Source organism: Elephas maximus, chromosome 15 (assembly GCF_024166365.1).
Source record: "Elephas maximus indicus isolate mEleMax1 chromosome 15, mEleMax1 primary haplotype, whole genome shotgun sequence".
Taxonomy (NCBI): Eukaryota; Metazoa; Chordata; class Mammalia; order Proboscidea; family Elephantidae; genus Elephas; species Elephas maximus.
In genome coordinates, this window is record NC_064833.1 from 3,787,457 (window position 1) to 3,808,854 (window position 21,398).

General features: G+C 43.4%; 1 protein-coding gene across 9 annotated transcripts in view; it reads left to right on the plus strand.

Annotated features, from left to right (window-relative positions):
• The window catches only part of PTK2 (protein tyrosine kinase 2), a 252,208-nt gene that overhangs the window by 43,296 nt on the left and 187,514 nt on the right, over positions 1–21,398 (plus strand). For 3 of the 9 annotated variants that reach the window (XM_049854311.1, XM_049854312.1, XM_049854310.1), the window contains exons 2-3: positions 5,336–5,433; positions 15,971–16,039. Coding sequence is in view for 2 of the 9 variants with exons in the window: in XM_049854309.1 (XP_049710266.1) it covers positions 20,802–20,901 (100 nt within the window). In the remaining 7 variants the exon portion in view is untranslated. The other 6 variants (XM_049854313.1, XM_049854314.1, XM_049854317.1 and 3 more) reach the window with 6 other exon arrangements.

A 21,398-nucleotide genomic window follows, 5' to 3' on the forward strand; every position in this document is an offset into this window, starting at 1 on the left:
TTTGAAAAATACAGAAGCAATAACTGGCAATAAAATGCATCTCTTAGGGATAGTTTAGGTAAGATTTTTTAAAAAATCCTTCTAGGTTTTTCGCCTTCCAATGAGCATACTCATGCCTTTTTGAGAATCAAAAGTGGAAATATATGTGTATATATTGTATATGTAAATCCTCTAAAGGGAAATAGAGCCCTCACACTGTTTCTGCTTAAAAAATATACACGCGTGTAAACACATTCAGGTAAAAAGTTGCCAGCATACAGAAAGCCCCCAGGCATGTCTCCTTAATTGTATCCCCCTACTCCCCTCTTCTGTGACAGTCATTTCCATTTTTTCTTTATAGTTTTACTCCTTATTATGTGTTTCTAAATATTAGGGTGTAGTTTTGCTTAGTTTTAAACTTTCTTATGAATGGAATCATACTACGTATATACTTTTGTGACGACTGATCTATGACAAAAAAATAACTGTAGAGCAGTGGGGAAGAGACGATTTTCAGTAACGGTGCTGGGTCACTTGGATGTCCATATGGGAAAGAATGAAGCTTCACATCATGAAAACTAAGTCCCAGGTGGATTTGTAGGCAGACTGTAAAAGATTAAACAAGAAAGCTGCCGTAATAGTACTGTCCAACATAAATAAAATGAGAGCTACATATGATTTCAGATTTCCTAGTCACCATATTGAAAAGTAAAAAGAAGCAGGTGAAATTAATACCATATATCCTTTAACCCACTAATGGCCAAAATGTTTCAATGTGAGAATTAATATAATAAAGTTATTGATAAAAATTGAAAAAGTTATTTTACATTTTTTGGGTACGAAGTCTTAGAAATTCAGTGTCTGTTAATGCTGACAGCACACCTCAGTCTGTACTAGCCACGCTGCAGGTGCTTAGCAGACGCCTGCAGCTAGTGGCTGTACGTTGCAGAGGGTAATGACAGATAGCACAGCTTTAGAGGGTAATGATGAATAATATTGTAACATCTTTGGGTTGGGAACGATTTCTCAAATAGGATACAAAAAGCAACCAGAAGAGAAGAAAAATCGATAAATTGTACTACATTAAAATGACATTGTGTTCATGAAAAGGCAGCTACTGAGTGGGGAAGATATTGGCAACTCAGTTCTGAGAGAGGGTTTGTATCAGAAATACACAGCACATCACAACGTCACCTAAAAAGGCAGAGTGGGGAACACAAAAGGTCCCTCCCACCACTGAAGCAACCATTAAGCTGGCAAAAGCTGTCAGAATGAACTTTTTAAGGACTCTGGGATCTAATGAAAAACTCAATACCGGGGGGAGTGCTTAATGAAAGAAGAGGCTGCTAAATTGTCATTAAGGATATCTCTGTCAGGTCACTGGCTGACCACTGAGGTAACGGAAGGGAGACAAAATGACAACTGCAGCCCACAACAGCAAACCGTAGGGAGTGTGGGGATAAGCTGATTTCCACATTATGACAGTCAAGATGTCCAGTTAACAAAAATTGAGGCATGTAACAACAAGCAAACAAACAACCCTCTCCTTCCTGCCCCCTCCCCCCAAAAAAACCCCCAGGAAAGAATGGCCCATTCACAGGGGAAAAAAGTAAAATAGGTTTTGACAAATGTATAATGTCTTCTATTCTCTAATATATTATCATGTAGAATAGTTTCACTGTCCTAAAAATGCCCTGTGCTCCACCTATTTCAAAAAAAACTTTTTATTCTGCTTTAATGATGACATCTTCAGCCTGCCATAACCTTCCTCTTTAGCTCTTTATTTCTGTTACCAGGTTTTTAAAATTCCAAGACTTCTTTTTTGTCCTTTTAAAAGCGTCTGCTGTTTTTGTTTCATGATTGCAGTGTCTTTGAGAGTATTGATAGCTTTTTTCTTCTTTTCCCTGTAGTTTCCTCAAGTTTCTTCCTTTTCTGTTTTGGCCTCTGTCTTCTGTGGTAGAAGCTTTTATCACGTGTCTGGTAATATCTCCTGTGGATAATGAAGGCACTCTTTGGAAGCACTAAGGACACACATGGAGATATTCTGAGTGTGCCATTTGTTGGGGAATCCCCGGTGTCGGTATCTTGAGGAATTTCTCTTTGCCTGATCAGATTTCTCAAGCATGTTCTTCCAGTCTCTTTCCTGCAGAGTAAAAAGATCTGACTACCAGGATTCTGGAGTGGAGTGAGTGCATGCACAGGGTCGGGTAGGGAAGCCAGGTCCATGGGGGTGGTGGGGAGCCAGAGGATTCACCATTGAGCAGGTGTGCAGTGATTGAATCAACCTCTGCTCGGTACAGCTGGCCAGGTGGATGCCATCTGGAGTTCCAGAGAGGGTCCCTTAGCCTCTTCCAGGGTGATGCAGAGGGAGGCAGAAGGAGGCATGGTGTTGACGTCCTAGCTGCACCTTGGACAGCCTTCACTTGGCTTCCCTTGTTTTAGGCCCTCCACCTTCTCACCCGCAGTTCTGTCTGCATTGGGTGCTGCCAGTTCTGAGCCTTCTGAGGATACTGCTATGTAAATTGAATTGGTTCTCTTTTCTAGCTGCTGGCTTAGGACCCGGCTTTCTTGGGCCTGCTAAGTCACTTTTTATGCTTTTGTCTGCCTTCCAGCTTCCCAAATGTTGTTGCTTTCTCTCCTTTTAGTGCTCTTGTGTGTTTATCTTTTTTAAAAACTCTCTTTAGTGTAATTTTGTTGTGAGGGAATGAAGTAGAGGTATTTATTCTGCCACCTTGTCCAGAACTTACTAGCTAACTTGCTGCCATATTAATTTATGCTTGCCAATCTACGGGGTCGGTATGAGTTGGAATTGACTCGACAGCACTGGGTGTGGTTGTTTTGTTGGTTTGTAATATGCTTTAATGGTTTTGAGTTGTTTTCATGTGTATTTTCTTTAGCTGGAATATGGGTTGGAGACAGAGACTTTATGTCATGTTTGCTATCTCTCTCTCAAGGTCTAGCATAGGCGGTGTGGTCAACAGTGAAGAAGCTGGCTGGAATGGGATTGTTAGGATTGCATTGTGTCCTCCAAAAAAATGTGTTGTAAATCCTAAACTGTATGCCTGTGGTTATAATCCCGTTTGGAAATGGGTTGTCTTTGTTATGTTAGTGAGGCAGGATTAGTGTAGGGTATATCTTGAATCAGTCTCTTTTGAGATATAAAAGAGGTTAAACAAGCAAGCTAGGAAGCAGAGATGGGGAAGAGACATGCCAAGCCACATGAGGATTGCCCAGGAGCAGAAGCTCAAAGAGCCAAGGACCTTCCTCAGGAGCCAGCAGAGAAAGAAAACCTTCCCTTAGAGCCAGCACCCTGAGTTCAGACTTCTAGCCTCCCAAGCTGTGAGGAAATAAATTCCTGTTTGTTAAAGCCATCTACCTGTAGTGTTTCTGTTATAGCAGTACAAGGTAACTAAGATGGAATTTGGTACCAGGAGTGGGGACTGCTCTAACAAACACCTACAATGTAGAAGTAGTTTTGAATTGGATAATGGATGGAGGTTGAAAGAGTTCTAAGGTGCCTAATAGTGAAAGCCTAGATTACACGGACAAGACTGGGTAGAATTATGAACGTCAAATGCCGTTCTGGTGAGGGCTCAGAAGGAAGTGAGGAGAGCTACAGAGAAAGTCTCTGTTGTCCTAGAGAATATATGTGGCTCCAGCAAAGGAATGTTGCTAGAAATGTGGTGTTAACTGCACTTCTGGTGAGGCTTTAAAAAACATCATGAACATGTGACTGGACAATGGAGGAAAGGCAGTGCTTTTTATACAGTGGCAAAGAACTTGTCTGAATTATATTCAAATGTTTGGTGGAAGGTAAACTTGTAAGTGATGAACTTGGATATCTGGCTGATGAGATTTCTAAGCTAGATCTTAAAGGGGCTGCTTGGTTTCTCCTTGCTGCTTATAGTGAAATGCGAGAGGAAAGAGATGGACTTAAAAATGAACAAAACTTAAAGATTTGGAAAATTCTGTTGTAGAAACTAAGGATACATGTCCTAGAATGTTCACCAAGGACCTGGCTATACAATCTTTTGTTAGAGAGATTAAGCCCGTGACTGATGGATCTAACCAACCACCACAGCAGAAAACCCATCAGCTTAGACTGAAGGGGACAGAGAAGGAAAGAAGAGAATGCTGTCTGTCTCTTGGAGTTCGAAAGGAATCAGGCCAAAGGAGCTACATTTGTTGTCCTCCAAGAAAAGAAAGGGACCATTCCTGGAGCAGCTCAGAGATCAGCAGAACTGTTGGAAGCAGCTTGGGACGTAGGGCCTTCTTGGTTTCAAATGGTGGGGCTACAACCTCTTAGGTTTCAAAGGGACATGCCCAAGGGGCAGAAGAATGGGGCCTGTTGGGCTGGGGGCGTAGGGTCACTACTCAGATGGACTAGGAGAATAGGCCTGCCCAAAGCCAAGGGAGCAAAGTTGCTGTCCCAGTGGGCCTGGAAGGTGGAGTTGAAGCCCAGGGCTGCGGGACCTCCACTCAGAATCCAGAGAGTGTAGTCAGCACCCAGAGTCTGGAGGGCAGGGCCATTGCCAGATGACCCCAAAGATCAGAGGATTATTAGCTTTGAGAACTAATATAAATTGTTCTGCTGGGTTTTGGACTTGCTGGGTGCCCATTATCCTTCTTTCTCTCCAGTTTTCTCCCATTTGTAATGGAAATGTCTAACTTACGCCTGATCCACCATTGTACTTTGGGAACAGTTTAGATTTCTAAGGCTCACAGATGATGAATTTTGTTCCAGGATAGAACACACCTAAAGTCTCACCCATATTTGACTTAGATGATTCAGAAGATGTGGTTTTGGACTTGGAGTTGATTTAAGACTTTTGGGTTGATGTGATGGGGTGTATGTGTTTTACATGTGACAGGAGTCTGAATTTTGGGGGACCAAAGGGTAGAATGTTATGCATTGAATTGTGTCCCCCCAAAATATGTGTTATAAATCCTGAACTGTATGCCTGTGGTTATAATCTCATTTGGGAATGAGTTGTTTTGTTATGTTAATGAGGCAGGATTAGTCAGTCTCTTTTGAGATATAAAAGGGATTAAACAATCAAACTAGAAGGTGGAGATGGGGGAAGACAGATGCCAAACCACATGAAAGTCCCAGGAGCAGAAGTTCAAAGAGATAAGGACCCTCCTCCAGAGCCGACAGAGAGAGAGAGAGGTTTCCCCTGGAGCTGACACCCTGAATTTGGACTTCTAGCCTCCTAAACTATGGGAAAATAAATTGTTAAAGCCACCCACTTCTGGTATTTCTGTGATAGCAGTACTCGGGAACTAAGACAGGGGTGAACACACAGAGTTTGAAAATAAAGGGGCTTCACGGAGACCTGTTGTTTTCTCTTGTCAGGTTCTTTTTGGTGACTATGGGAAGAGGAAAAAGAAGCTAGGAAGATTTTTTAAACGGTCATTAGATTTGACGACAGACTTCGTATGGTCTTCTGAACTGTGAGTGTAATTCTCTCGCTACACTTGTGTGTTGTTTTTTTGTGTTTACAGTGTATCTTTTCCCTGTTTCAGGGTTTTTTGAACATACAGTAGAGGGAGGAAAATACTATTTGTATAATATATGAGTTGCTTAGTGCATACTATGTATAGGTTATATCTTCTCTGAGATAGGCAGGTAGTATGATAACAGTGGTTGTTAACAACAACAACCTTTTAGAATAGTGCCTGGCACATTATAAACACTCTTAAGTTATGTTACTGACCAGATCCTCACAGTAACCCTACGAGTAAGGTTGATTGTTTGCCCTGTCTTATATTTGTGTAAACTGAAATACAGAGAGGCAGAAGGTAACTTGAGTCAGGACATGGCCAAGCTGGAACTCAGACCAGGTCAGTTGGGCTTCAGGGTGTGTGCTTTTTTATTCCTTATTCTCATGAGCTCTGGGTTCAAATAGTGCCTTAGTTACTTACTAACCTTTAGTTAGTTATCAGATTAACTCCCTAAACCTAGTTTTCTCATCCCACAAAGGGGATTCTTTTAGGACCTGCCTTACAGGGTTGTCATGAAGATGTTGTTAAATAATATGTATCTCAGTACTCAAGAATGTTAGCAATTCTTATTTGCTGGTCTTTCCTCCATTTTAATGAGAGGAAAACTGAGCCTAGGGAGATGAAGTTACTTGTCTTATGTTTAGGGGGTTGTGGAACTGAGATGCTCTTCTAGTTTGCCTGTTGAATGTTTCTTTTTCCTTTCTTCCAAGGCCGGTTTTTCTCTGTTCATCTTCGTGATGATGCTGCCTTCCTGTAGGACTTTGATTTTTGAGGGCTTTCAAGCTGTGGACCCCTAAATAACAAAACAAGAGTTTTACTCCAAGAATCTCACCATCCACACCAGAAACCCTTGGATTATTTTTTAGAGAATACCACTTGGGTTTTTGTCTGAGGGTAAATGCTGCGTTACCTGAACCTTTGTTGGTGTAGAGAGGTCAGGTACAGATAGCTGATGGGTGTAGATGTTCTGTGCTGGAGGAGTCGGGTACAGAACACTGACAGGTGTGGGTGTTTTGGGCTGGAGGACTCAGGTACATAATTTTGATGGCCGTGGGTGTTCTAGGCTGGAGGGGTCGGGTACAGGCTGCTGATAGGTATGGGGTGTTCTGGGCTGTGGGAGTCAGGTACAGGATGCTGACGGATGTGGGTGTTCTGGGCTGGAGGGGTCAAGTACAGGATGCTGACAGGTGTAGGTGTTCTGGGCTGGAGGGGTCGGGTACAGGATGCTGACAGGTGTGGGTGTTTCGGGCTGGAGGGGTCAGGTACAGGATGCTGATGGGTGTGGTTGGGTTCTGGGCTGGAGGAGTCGGGTACAGGATGCTGATGGGTGTAGGTGTTCTGGGCTGGAGGAGTCGGGTGCAGGATGCTGACAGGTGTAGGGTTCTGGGCTGAAGGGGTTGGGTGTAGGACGCTGACGGGTATAGGTGTTCTGGGCTAGAGGGGTCAGGTACAGAATGTTAAAGGGTATAGATGCTTGGGCTGGAGGAGTAGGGTACAGAATGCTGATGGACGGGTTGGGTGTTCTGGCCCGGAGGGGTTGGGTACAGGACGCTGATGGGTATAGGTGTTCTAGACTGGAGGGGTCAGGTATAGAAAAGAGATGGATGTCAATGTTCTGGGTGCATGTAGTCCCTTGCCTTCCCCCTCGGTTCTTTCATCCACCCTCAACTTCCTGCTGACTGGAAGCCTACAGCCTCTTTCAGACAGCTTGTTTGCTTCCTGTCTCATCTGTGACCTCCTCTTGCAGTGTGCCCTGGGCAGAGGCTTCTCCTGTGTGTCAAACACATTCAGGTTTGAGCATCAAATCTTGGTGCCACCACTGTTAGCTGTGGGACTTTACCTTTCTGCTCCTCAGTTTCCTCATCTGGTCAACAAATATTTGAGCCTCTGCTGTGTTCGTAGCCTGTCTGTAACAGCTTTAAACGGGCCTACATGGGAAAGGTAGCATTCAGATTGTTAAACATATTAAAAATTTTAATGTCATCCTAAGGCATGAGCATAGGATGTATCAGGAACACTTGAATCCAAGTGATAATCCTAAACTGTTTATTTCGTGTATCAATTCATGGAAGGGCCTTGCAAAGCACCTGTTACAGAAGCTTCACAGCCTTGGTATGTGGATCTCGAAGGCAGGTCCTCAGTGCAGTGGGTGCTGCAGCCTCCTCCATCTGTCAGGACTGGAACCGCGTGGATGACAGCAGGAAAGCAAAGCAGCTGCTCTGTGTTAAGCTAAACTGGGGAGATGGCAAGCAGGGGGGTTGGAAGAATGTCGCTGAGGTATGCAGGCATGACTGTCATCCGTGTGGCATAGCTGCAGAATCCCAGAGGAAATACAGCCGTCACTAATGAGATGCTCAGCAGCCCAGAGGGGTGGGCGGGTTCTTTTTGCGTAGAAGCGTCACTCAGTTTGAAATGCCGAGGCAGAAATCGTGAGGAATAAGGCCCACACATAGCTTTTGTGGTTCACACTTGAGGGCACCTCTTCTGTAAGCATGCTGCAGGGCTTCTTAGATGCACTCTCAGGACCCGGCCTGATGTCTGAAGCTTCGCCTTTCCACTCAGAGCTCAGTGAAGGGTGCGTCTGTCTAGTTTTCATTTGTGATTCGGGGGTTATGGGTGAAGAAAATCATCATCGTCATAATAGCTGCCATTTACGGTCATTGTGTGAGTTCAAATCTTACCTAGTTCTTTATAGCAACTCTGTAGAGATTACTGTGCCCGTTTTATAGAAGAGAAACTGCTTAGCGAAGTTAAGAAATTTGCCCAAGCCTCTGCAGCTGGCAGGGTCACGGTCTCAAATTGCTTATGTTAAAGTGTAATCTGTCCTTGGAGCCAAGGTGCACGTGTGGGTCCTGAGTTTAATTGGGAGGGAAATAGTGCCACCTACTGAGCTGCTCGCAGACCTGTTTTTTCCTTTTTAAATGTGTCAGCCAAGTTACAATGCTTTATCACTGTTCCTGCAGAGCACTGCCCATAGTTCCCTGTCATTTGTGTTCCCGGCTCATGCTGAGGAAAAATGTGGTTTCATCAAATACTCGTAAAAGCAGGGAAATTCTGGTTTCTTGATTCTAGAAGCAGGCATGTGACTTTCTCTGTGATTCTTAACATTCGCAGTGAGGAGGGAGGGGATGGGTTGTTTGTCTTTGCGTATCATAGATTTTCTTAGGGAGGTAAATGGGGCTGTGGGGAGCTGGAGAGGTGGGGTGACAAGGGGCATTTTTTTTGTCTATTCTTCATGAATTCTAAGTGGCTTAAAATGCAAACTTTGTCAGCATTTTTTCTTGGATAAATTTTCTGTCTTAAAAAGGATGCCCATACCCATTGCTGTCAAGTCGATTCTGAATCATAGCAGTGCTATAGGACAGGGTAGAATGCCCCATAGAGTTGCCAAGGAGCGCCTGGTGGATTCAAACTGCCGACTTTTTGGTTAGCAGCTGTAGCACTTAACCGCTATACCACCAGGGTTTCCTAAAAAGGGTATCAATAAAAACTTCAATTAAGAAATGATCAGCAACATGGATGAACCTTGAAGATATCATGCTGAGCGAAATAAGTCAGTTGCAAAAGGACGGATGTGGCGTGATCTCACTTATATGAAGTAAGCAGATACGTAGAAACCAAATATGATTAGTGGTGATGAGGAGCCGGCGTAGGGAGTTTTTACTTAGGAGGCATTGAGCTATGTTGATGGTGGTGGAATAATTTGAAAATGATAGTGAGAATGGTTGTACAGCTTGAACGTAATCAACGTCACTGAATTATACATATGGAAATTGTTGAATTGGCGAATGTTTTGTTGTGTATATTTTCACAACAATTAAAAAAAATCAAAGATTTGAGCAAACACTTTATCCATTTCATACGGACGACGATAAAAAAAATAAAAAGACGATAGCACACGAAAAGATGCTTAACGTGGCGTGTTATTAAGGAAATGCAAATTAAAGCCACAACGTGATGACGTTACAACTGTATTAGGATGGCTGAAACTAAAACCGAAGCTGACAGCGCTGAGTGACGAGAACGGGGAACGACTAGAGCTCTCGTCATTAGTTGTTGGGAACGTAAAACGGGACGACTGCTTTGGAAAACATTTTGGCACTTACAGAGTTCAACATACACTTACCATACAACCCAGCAGTCCTACTCCTAGGTATTTACCCAAGAGAAATGAAAACATGCGTCCATACAAAGATACACACACATTAACACAGTTATTTGAACTTGATTTTTCTTTTCGATTGAATTAAATTTTATTTTTCTGGATTAGGTATCATGGAAGTTTAAGTGAACGGATTTCAGTGTTGACACTGCCTCTGAAAACATACAATCTTGGAATCTTTGGTGGATTTATAAACTTGATTTATTCATAGCCTAAAGACTTCATAATGTGTTTTGTCTTTGTATAATGAGGTTATGTATTATAGGTATCATGTAATTAGCATAAATGAAAGAGGTTTTAAAAGTTATTTTAGAATTTCTTCCTTGTTCAAGCTCTTGTAGCTCTGGAGAAAACTATATTTTTTTTCCAGGTTTTTCATAGTATAGTTTATTTTCTAAGCTAATTATGTGACTTCAGCGCTATTAGTGCAGAATAAAAATATTGCATACAAGACTCCATTATTCTCACGTTTGTTCCTCCTCTACGTCCTACTCCGTCCTATAGGGTCGCTATGAGTCAGAATCGACTCGACGGCCCTGGGGTTTTTACCTCAAGGATCTTTGCTCCTGTTCCACCTTGGGGCCTCAGTTTTCTCAGGCCTGAAATGCTCCCTTCAATTCCTGTAATCCTGTAAGAATGGGTCTTTCAGGTGCTTAGATTAATGGTTCTTTGCTTTTTCTTTTTACCTTTTTTTTTGTGTGTGTGCGCTTTAGGTGAAAGTTTACAGCTGAAGTTAAATTCTCATACAAAAATTTATACATATTATTATGTGACCCTAGTTGCAATCCCCATAATGTGACAGGACACTCCCTCTTTCCATTCCGTGTCCATTCAACCAGCTCCTGTCCCTTTTTGCTTTCTCATTCCACCTTCGGACAGGGGCTGCCCATTTAGTCTCTGGTATCTGCTTGAACTAAGAACCACACTCTTCAGGAGTATTGTTTCACGTCCAGTCTAATCTTTGTCTGAAGTGTTGGGTTGGAGAAAACTAGTTTTATCAGCTTAAAAAGTTAATAAAAAATGCATTCTCACTGATATTAGTGAGCCAGTCAATTATGTTGTCTTTAGCTGTAATTGTAGGGTATAACTATTTAAAACTTCTTGAAATAGCTTAAAAATGTCTGTAGTAAATAATGAATGCTAGTGTTATTGAACTTAGACTTAATTGCAATTGTAAATTAAGTTTTTTTAAGGTATACATGAGGGTTGCTTGTTATTAGTTTGTGGTGCTTTGTGATGTTCTGTGGAACAGCTGTTTACTATTTTTTCACCAATAAAACATTGTCTAGGAAAGCCACAACAATGGGGGAGAAGTTGAAATCAAAAGCTGTGTGTGTGTTTTCAGATTTTCTTTTGAAAATCATTTATTTGATGTTAGAAAATAGGAAGGCCATTGTTTTAAATGATGAGCTCTTCATGGTTTTCTGACCTGAGGCTGTCGTGTAACTCGTGGTAACAGTGGAATCAGTGATACAATGAGGTACCTTACAAGGGGACTTCCCTGCACGTGTTTCTTCATTGTGATGCTCTCTGTGTACTACAGGCCTGCCTTACCGCCTCTCCTCTTTGCTGGCTTGTCTGGCTAGTCGATTGTGACTCATAGCGACCCTAGAGGACAGAGTAGAACTGCCCCATAAGGTTTCCGAGGAGTGCCTGGTGGATTTGAAATGCCGACCTTTTGGTTAGCAGCTGAACTCTTAACCACTTCGCCACCAAGGTTTCCTTATTGCCTCTAGTAGATTGTAAATTTACTTGGGTCGTGTACAGCTCCGTTTATTGCAGCTTCTGCTTGATAGTCTGTGTTTGGTGATGACACAGTAATTTCTTTTCTCTGTACCTCCTTTCTTTTCCCCTTGACCAAGTGCTGGGAAGACTCTGGTCCAGTGAGTTGCCCTGCCTTTCCCTCTTCCCTTTACTGCGGTCAGTGGACAGAAGCACTCCAGTATGTCGCTGTGGGAATGGGCAGTGGTGGAGGAGAAGAGGGACGCTGTTGGGATGACCCAGGGTGGTGCTTTTCTGTGGACGAAGAGGGGCTGGTCCTAGACAGAGGGAGAAATGATGCCGCGCAGACGTCGTCACATAGGTCCCCAGTGGGAACTAATCGTCAAGCCTTGATGGGTGCCATTTATGTGCCTGGTTTCTGTGCTTTAAAAACCTGTGTACTGTTTGCATGTGGGTTATGCCCTTTGTGCAGATAGGGATGCAAGATTTACAGAGATGAGGTCACCTTGCTGGGAAAGTGGGCAGGCGGAATGAAGTTGTATCTTAATTCCAGGAAACCTGTTTTCAACCACGTAAGTAACTTCTTTTTAAATGTTGGACAAGTTGAACACTATGACTTTGGGAAGGTGGTAATTATTAATTTTTGTTGCTAAGAAAAGGTAACTTTGCCCCTAATGGAAGACCTTGGAATCTATCAGTATTTGGCTTGAGGGTGGCAAGTACAAGGTATAATCATCAAAAATTGATAGAAAAGAAAACATCTAGCTAGAAGGAGAAAGAGTTGTTTTTAGAAATGAACCTTACATGAAGAAAATTAGTCTAGAACAGATGGTCAGAAAATTTCACCAGAATTGTAACAGAGATTTAGCAAATTAGAGACATGATAAAGGTTGTCTAAAACTTGGAAATATCACCACTCCATATTCATCCTCAGGTCGATTTCAGTGAGACACCGGCCCTCGTGTTACCTGTGAGAAGGGACTGATGGGAAGGATCGAGTGATAGTTGATACTTAGGGTGTAATTGCTGTTTCTGTCATCTTGTGGTTGTGTGTGGTCTCAGAGATGTGTCTGGATTACAAGATGAATGGTATCTCATAGGAAGATGTAAGTTCATTTTGAAAGCATAGTAGATTTCAGTCAACCCAGGACATGCTGGCCTGTGATAGCATCCAGAAAGAGATGGAGCTAAATTTAACAATCAATGAAAAGCCTAGGGTGTAATATACAAAGACCTCACATTCTTGTGTGGTTGATGATTTGGGGATGGGGCGGGGGACGTAAATGAGTAAACTTAAAGCGTGTTTAAATTATGGTAAGTTCTGCGAAGAAAAATACAGCATAGAAGAACAATAGGGAGGAAGAGGTGGTGCAGCTGTTGTGTCCTGTGCCATGATCAGGGCAGATCTTACGTGGAAGAAAGTGAGGGGAGGAGCCATCTTGATATTTCCAAGGTTTAAACAAGCAGCCTCTATCATACATGGAGGAGAGCGTATTAGCAGGCGGGAGCAGCCGGTGTGGGGCAGCTGACTGGTCCAGAGGCAGGAGTGCCCTCAGGGAGAGCAAGGAGGGTAGGTGGGGTGGTGGCAGGTGAAGTCGGGGGTGTTGATTCCCCGTACGTGACGTCAGATCTTTTAGGGCATTATAGGCCCTTGGAAGGTCTTGCGTTTTTTGTTTTGGTGAGATGGGAAGCCTCTGGAGGGACCCTCAGCAGAGGAGTGACCTGAGTTTTCAAATAATTGACCTGGTGGCTGTGTTGGAATGACCGAAGGTCGAGAGCATGGCAAGGTGGAAGAAGGGAGAGGAGTCAGGAGCCGGCTCCATGAGTTCCGGTGGGGAAGGCTGGGTGTCCAGCACAGAGATGTGGGACAGTTGGCAAGAAGTGTTTGGTTTCAGATGAAATAGTAGACTGACAAGACCTGCTCGTGGATGGGATGTGGGGTCTCTGCAAACAGGGAATGAGGGTGATGTCAGCGAGTTCTCCTTAGCAACTAGGAGGACGGAGTTGCCGGTGACTGATTGGGGAACAGCTGTCTGAAGGTAAGGTTTTTTTGGGGGAAACCAGGAGTTCAGAGATTTTTAGTTTCTTGTCATGTGAGCCAAAGTCGGACCTGTGTTTGCAGAGAAGAGAAGCTATCCTGTGTCTCTTACTCAGAGTCTGTACTAGATGCTGCCGATGGTTCTTGAAAACGGAGTATAGAGTCAAATTGTAGAAACAGCTTGCTTTTCAGGCCATGATGGGGGATAATTTAAAATGTAGGAGGCCTTGTTTGTTTTTCACTTTTTATAGCTGAAAAGGTAGGCTGTGGAAGAGACCGGTGTTCACCACCAGGGATCCTCTTGATGCCACCAGAACTTCGTGCCGCAGCTGTCCGCGTGCCCCCAGCGCAGGGCTTTTAACAAGCTGTCCTGAGTCTTCACAGCCTCTTCAAAGGTAACGGATTTGGAAAGGCACAGTCGTCTGAGAGTGTTGCTTCTTCGTCAATAAGTCTGTGGTGACAAAAGGATGGTAAAACTTGGATGTGTATGTGTGTATTCAGGAAAATAAAAGTTTCTGAGTTGGTTCTGAGCAATGCTAACATTAAAATAAGCACTTGATTGCTTTTGATAATTGCGTTTTTTAGTCAATATAAGCAAAAAACTGGTTTTATATTAAGTGTGGTTAGGGGAGACTTTGTCTCATGTACTTTGGACATGTCGACAGGAGGGATCAGTCCCTGGAGAAGGACATCATGCTTGGTAAAGCACAGGGTCAGCGAATGAGAGGAAGACCCTCAGTGAGGTGGATCGACACAGTGGCTGCAACAACGGGCTTAAGCATAACAACGATTATGAGGAGGGTGCAGGACTGGGCAGGGTTTCGTTCTGTTGTGCACAGGGTTGCTGTGAGTTGGAACTAGCTTGCCGCCACCCAATAACAGCAGCAAGCGATTAGCTGGTACCTAAGAACAACGACAACCAGTGATGAGGCTGGAGGTGGTGGTGAGTTTCTGCTGGCATATGTGCTCACAGGCCTCCAGCGCTGTGTTTGGGAAAGTAGAGCAGCAGCGTCCTACAGATTCCAGAAGGCTTTTTTGTTTTGTTTTAAATTTGAAGATGATTAACCTCCTAACATTTTCTAAGTCTAGAATTTAGCTTTGATTTTGCCCTAGACTTAGGTAAAACTGAAATAAGTGGTCGTTAATTAGATTCTGTAAAATAGCTAGTTTAAAATTGTTTAGATTAAAAATAATAAATACAGAGTTATTTGCTTTTTTAGATAGGAAACTCTGGTGGCATAGTGGTTAAGTGCTACGGCTGCTAACCAAAAGGTTGGCAGTTTGAATCTGCCAGGTGCTCCTTGAAAACTCTATGGGGCAGTTTTACTCTGTCCAATAGAGTCGCTATGATTCGGAATTGACTCGATGGCACTGGGTTTGGTTTTGGGTTTTTTTTTGAAAGGAAATGGTTTTATGCCATTGTCTTTGGGGGAACTTGAGAATAGAATATTTTTAGATAACTATTATCTACCCACCGGGCGGTATTTCGTTCTTTTTTGTACATAGGCTTGCCATGACTACCGATGACATCTAACAACAACATGGCCTTACCCAATGGGCAAACGTATTAAATATGATTTTCTTATTGAGTTGTACTTTTCTGTCTGTTTCATACGTTGCATTGTTGCTTAATTCAAGGACTGGGTTTCATTTTTGATGTTCTGATGCATCTCTCAAGTTCCAGCTGGAAGCCCAGCGTGTGCTACGAGGGCTTTCTCTGTGTTTGTGCTGGGCCAGAATTGCCTATCATGGGGGCCTGAGCCTCAGGGTGGGTAGGTGGGGGTCTCAGAGGGTGAGAGCAGCTCGCCCATCTATCTGTTCCGTGTTCTTTGCCGTGGGCACGTTTCTATCATCCTTTCTTTGTCCCTTGGGCCCTCAGTGTGTTGAGTCATTCTTTGTTGGCCGAGCGTGGCCTGTTTGCCGATTCTCTTTGGAAATCTCTGCAGCATCCAGAAATGGGCACTTTCTGGAGGTGGTTTAAGCATGTGGTTTCTCTGTGGGGTCAGAGTGCCTGGTGCATACCTGCCCTGCCACAGACCAATTCCCGAGGTATTAGGTATGCAGCTTAATTGCCCTGTTCGTCATTTTGTTCTTTGTCGCACGTAGACTGTAATATCATCTCTCTCATTGGTTGTTGGGAGTATTGGTTGAGAAAATAGGTGTGAAGCCCTATAGCAGACTGGTGAAGAACACACATTTGGCAGACAGACTGCTGAGTTTGATTTCCAGCTTTGCTGCTTAAAAGTTGTGTGACCTTGAACAAGTTACTTAACTTCTCTGTGCTTCAATTTCTTCACCAGTAGAATGGGGGTAATAGTATCTGCCTCATAGGGTTGTTGTTAATGATAACTATGTGAGTTAATATTTAAAGTACTTGCAAAAGGGCTTGGCATATAGTAAGCATTAACTTGGTATCATCATCATTGTATTTTCTTTATTAATGTTGGTATTTTACTAATGTAAATAGAAGTACTCGATAAGTGATAGGCATGTTACTGTCCTCATTTTACAGTTGAAGAAACTGAGGTTTAAGGTGCTGAAATGATTATTTCTTTGTCTCACAGGTAGAACTGGGGTCTCCTGTGTCTTCCATCAGAAGTTCAGTGCCTTCCTTGGCTTCTCCAGAGTCCCAGGTAACATCAGGGAGGTATAGTAATTGTTCCAAAACGTTGGAAGGAAAACAAACGATGCTGATCCCATCACCTTTTGTAATATGTTGTGTTTTGAGACCTGTTGCCTGTTTGTCTTTAGAAGATGATTATAACCCTTATTACCACTAACATTTCTTTAGTCTTTACAGAGTCAAAATTTTTGTTGATAGACTAAGATTTTCAGAAAAATTTGTTTTTGTGAGGGAAACCGTGAGATACAATGACATAGAAATAATCATTAGTGATCTTGATGGAAGGAAGCTAAGGATAGGCTGCCTGACTTTGAACAGTTGGGCTCTGTTGTAGCTGTCAGTTGCTAATGAGGGTTCCGTATTCCCGAAGTGTGACTGTTACTTAAATCTTTAACTCTTGATGTGTGCAAACATGAGAGAGGCAAGGGAAGACACATTTGGGATGATTTATGTGTAATATGACTGACTTTTCCTTCAGATTCCTCCTCCTGACTGACAGCAAAGCGTTTACCAGTGCTTTACTCTTTCAGGAAGTACTTCCCCCAAATTTTGGGGCTCCCTAAGGCAAACAAATACAGAAAATATGGAAGCCAGGCTTGTATTTTTGTGATCTGCTTTTGGTGACACGTGTAAGCGGTTCATTTCCTAGTAGTTCTTTCTCAGTGACGTCTCACATCAGGCCAGCTTTCTAAAGATCCCTGGTAGCACAGATGGTCAAGCACTCAGCTACTACCCAACAGGTTGGTTGTGTGAATCCACCTGGAGGTACCTCAGAAGAAAGGCCTGGCGATCTGCTTCTGCAAGATCACAGCCACTGAAAACCCTGTGGGCTCAGCTCTACTCTGACACACATGGATTGACCTTCGGTCAGAACTGACTTGATGGCAACTGGTTTGGGTTTTTTTTAGTTTGTTTGTTTTCTGTAGGGAAGCCAGACAGGACAAAATTGTACAGCACAGGAGGGGTTTGGGGCCCCTTTCTGTTCACCGATCTTGCTCATAGCTTTGTTTGCCAGCCTCTAATGGTTTCCATTTAGTATCACACTGTTTTCATTTTTGTTACATTACACTTTGCAGTGGAGGCTCTGCTGGGAATATCAGTGTGCTACAATGGAGTGATTTATTTTTTATGTGGGGTGGGAGAGGTGGCCTGCTCGGCTTTCTGAGACTTTATGTCAGTTCTTCTTCCCCTCTTATCATCTTGAGAACACAAGGTTTCCCTGGTGTCAAATTCCTTTATTCATTCAGTAAGTCTCTCTCAGGCCCCTCTGATGTGCTCGGTGTTAGAAGGGAAGCAGTGTCCTAGGCAAATGCAGGCCATACTTTTGCTAAGCTTCGTGTTCGGTCCAGGGTCTGCTCACGGGACTCAGAGATAACGTCTCTGCAGCCATTGTCTCTAAATTGAAATAGAAATCCCCTCTGCCACCTTTCTGATTATCTGCGAGGATAGCAGGACAGGTGGAATATGGCCTCCGCATCTTGCTAACTGTTTCCCCTAGTCCTTCTGTCTCCTGCAATAATAATGGCTTCCTAAGGCGCACTGTGAGTTGGAATCAACTTGATGACACACAACAGCAGGTGTTTGCTGGGTGGCTGGCTGTGGCAGGTGAAAGTTTTCTAGCAACATCCTGCCTTGATTTTAGAGGTTTCAGATAAGCCAGCAGGACTCTGCTTTTCCCTCTCATGGTTCTCCTCTCTATCTTGGTGTTTATTTATTCGTTCAACAACATGTATTTGTTGGGTGCTTTCTACGTACCTGGCTGGGGGTGGGCATTAGGAGTGCAGTGTTAAGCCCTCTTGGAGTTTTACACATAGTTGGGGTGTGGGTAGGGAGTAGACATTATGAATCAGATGATTGCATTTATAGACATCGATTCACAGACCATGATAAAGTCAGCAAAAGAAAGCTGCCCTGTGCTGGGAGAGCATGTCCAGTCGACCTGAGCTAGTCTTTGGTGGCAGTGAGGTTCAAGGAAATCTGAGGGCTGTGATGGGAGTGACTTAATAGTTAGCAAGAAGAAGATAATGATATCTTCAAACTAGCTAGCACTTGAATAATTTTGAGCTCTTTGACCATGGGCAAGTTGCTTGACCCCTCTGAACCTTATTTTTCTCCTCTGTAATAGTGGGGAAGTGACTACTCCACTAGGATTGTGTTAAGGAGTACTTTTTTTTTTTTTAAATAGATACATGTAAAATTTCTAGAACGATTACTGGAACCCTGGTGGCACAGTGGTTAAGAGCTCAGCTGCTACCCAAAAGGTTGACAGTTCAAATCTGCTAGCTGCCTCTTAGAAACCCTATTGGGCAGTTCTGCTGTGTCTAGTAGGGTCGCTATGAGTCGGAATTGACTCTATGGCTGTGGGTTTGGGTTTGAGTTTAGCACAGTTATTGGTTTATAATTGTGCAATAAAAGGTAGAGGTTGTTCTTTTTTAAAATTAAGATTAACAACATTACCTTCATTCTGTTGTTCTCAAACTGTGGCCTTCTCTGTGGCCCAGATTTGTTCTTTAAAATTTCCATAGATGCTGCTTTAATCCGGACGATACTTCTCTACCAGACACTTTGGCCTCTGGCCTCCAGAAATTTCTGTTCTGCTATTTATTTTTTAATACCCTCAGCATCTTTAAGACACTTTAGGACTCATTCAGAGATGGTGGTATGTGGATATTGAATTAAATTCTTAGTTAGAAAAGTGGGAGAGAAAGTGCATCCCTTCCCCCACTCTGCATTTGCATTTCTACATCCTGAAAGGATCTCAGCTGTGTCCTCTGGCCTCCTCCTTCACTACTACCATCGCCTGAGCCTCCAGTGCCCTGCTCAGGCCATCCCGTGGCATCTGTTCAGTCTGGGACAGAAGCCCCTCTGGGGTGGTGTGGGGTGAAGAGCCCTGAGTTTCCAGGTGAACTGATGAGGATGTGGTGACTGTATGCCTCTTCCCAGTTGTCTCTAGTCCTAGCTCCTCGTCTTCAACACAGAAGTAATAGTACTGATTGTGCTTAGATGTGAGAACTAGACACAACGAGTATTTAGTGTATCGGCTGTAGGAGGCCGAGGAGTGGTAGTTTTGATTTTTAATTTCTGAGAGTCTTAAGTTCCAAGGTGGACCCTCAGGCTGCCTGGACTAACTCTGCCGTGTGTTAGTTGGTGGTCAGGTTCAGCCCAAGCCGCTCCCAGGAGGCAATGCAGATTTCATGCTGGCTCACTGCACGTGTGCTTTACTCTTTGGACGATGGCAGGAGGCCTGTCCTTGGGAATGGTGGAAGCTGGGCTGCCTCTCCTGCTTTGCCAGTTGACCTCTCAGCTTGCCTTTCCTCTTTCACTTGCTTCCTCGTTTCCTGGGGCCTCTCTCCTTCTCGTGCTGCCTGGGGTCAGAGGTCACACTGGTGAATGATGTGTTTTCCTGGGGCACGTGAGGGGTCACTCAGGCTCTGCCTACTACTAGGATTCTGACCGCAGAGCCTGGAGACAAAGCCATAGTCAAGAGTAGTACCTTAGAGATGTCAACACAGGTACGCCTCTCATTCTCCTTAGCCTTTGTTCAGCACTTGTTTAAGAAGTTAGTGAATTATCACGTAAACAAAGCCTCAGCCATTTTCACAGCTAAGGAAAGTATTTGAGTTTTGCTTGGTTTATGGGATCATGCACGTAACAAAATTGCGCGTGTATTAGGAAAGCTAGGCACGGTGTCATTACGTGTGCTCGGAAACGGAGCCTTGCTGCTTCCTGTCTTACTGCTGACAGGCAATGTGCTCGGGGAATGTGCTCAGGTAGCGCTGTTTTTGAGATGACCTTGACGGTCAGTTTGAATGGGAAAAGTGGCTTTGCATTTGAAAAAAAGTGGTTGGGACAGATTGTAAGACTTTTCTGTCCTACTTACTCAGTATGAGTTTATCACACACATTGGTGTTTGAAGCTAAAAAAAGACATCCTGCATCTTGAATCCCTCAATATTCCTTACGCTAATTTTAAAGACTCTAGCTACCCCCAAGTACTTGTTCTTATGTAAAACTCCTAGGAAAGTGTCAATCTGGGAAAATATTGTATCTAAAAAAAAATTGGGCTTCCTACAGACAGGCATATTTTTTACAAAATTGTTTTTATTGTTAATTGGGATTTTTTTTTCCCCAAATCATTCTGACTTCATCAGGGTAGTTATTTTAACTCTAAGGTCAGAACAGGCTGGAAAAATGCCAACAGCATGCTTATGAAAATGAAAATTATTTGAGGAGCCATCTACAGACATGATGTGGGCCAGACTTGGTTTGCAGCAGCTCAGTCGATTGTAGAATCTGCTGTCCGTTGAGTAAACAGAAGTCTGCTGGGTACACTGAACAGGAGGGTGAGATTAGCATATTAACAAGGTGCTTGCTAATGGCCCTCATTTCTCCTCCCTCTCCCCTCCCCCTCTTCTCTCTCCTCCCCTGAATGAATCTAGGAACACAGACCCACAGGGTCACGTTACTAGCTGGTTGCTTTCTGTTCAGTAGCTTAATCTGGCCAGCATGGTCTGTGTTTCAGATTGCGGAAGCAGGAGAAGATTCTGTAACTGAGAGGCATTCTTCAAGCTGCTGGAAAACAGTACAGAAGGAACGCCTACCAAATTTTGCCTCACTCAGGAAAGGAGCACGCAGGGAAGCTGGCCTGGTCTCCTTGGGGATCCAGTGCTCTCCGGTGCCTAGCTTCCCCGCGCAGCCCAGGAGCGAGCGCTGTTGGAGTGCCAGTGAGGACTCTGTGCGGACTCCTGGCTCGAGCTCTGTAGGATTGGGTGTATGTTGTTGGAAGTGGCGGGCCCCGAGGCCCTGGATCCAGCAGGTGCCGTCTGTATGGCGAGAAGCGGCTGTAGTCCATTTCCAATGTGCTGGGCTGAAGGTATAAATAAGTTCAAAGTCTGTTTCGGTTACGTTTTATTTCAATTCATTCTTTTTCACTAAAATGGTGGGTGGATAAGGGTTTTTTGGAATTTATCTCAAGTAGACTTACAAGTAAATTTGAGGAAAAATGGAAATTGATGTGTGACAGCTTTCCAGCTATTTCATAAAACCAACCAGAGACTTTTCCAAATACTAAACAAAAAAATTTTTTTTTTTTGGAAAAGCGTTTTAAGTGAGTAAACAGTCTTTATGCTCTGGCCTGTGTCTCTGAAAGTTTCATATTTTTTTGGAATTCGGTCATCTGTATCCATTCTGTGTTACGGAACTTTTTAAAGAATAGGGAGATGGAGTTTAATTTAAGTAGGACTGTAGGAGGAAAGATTAACATGAATTTTCCTGTTTCAAAAATTGGATCCCTTTTCTCACTGTAAAAATTGTGTATTTAATTTGAAACTCTGAATGATCGTAAAGTTGGTTTATCAATAAGGGCCAGAA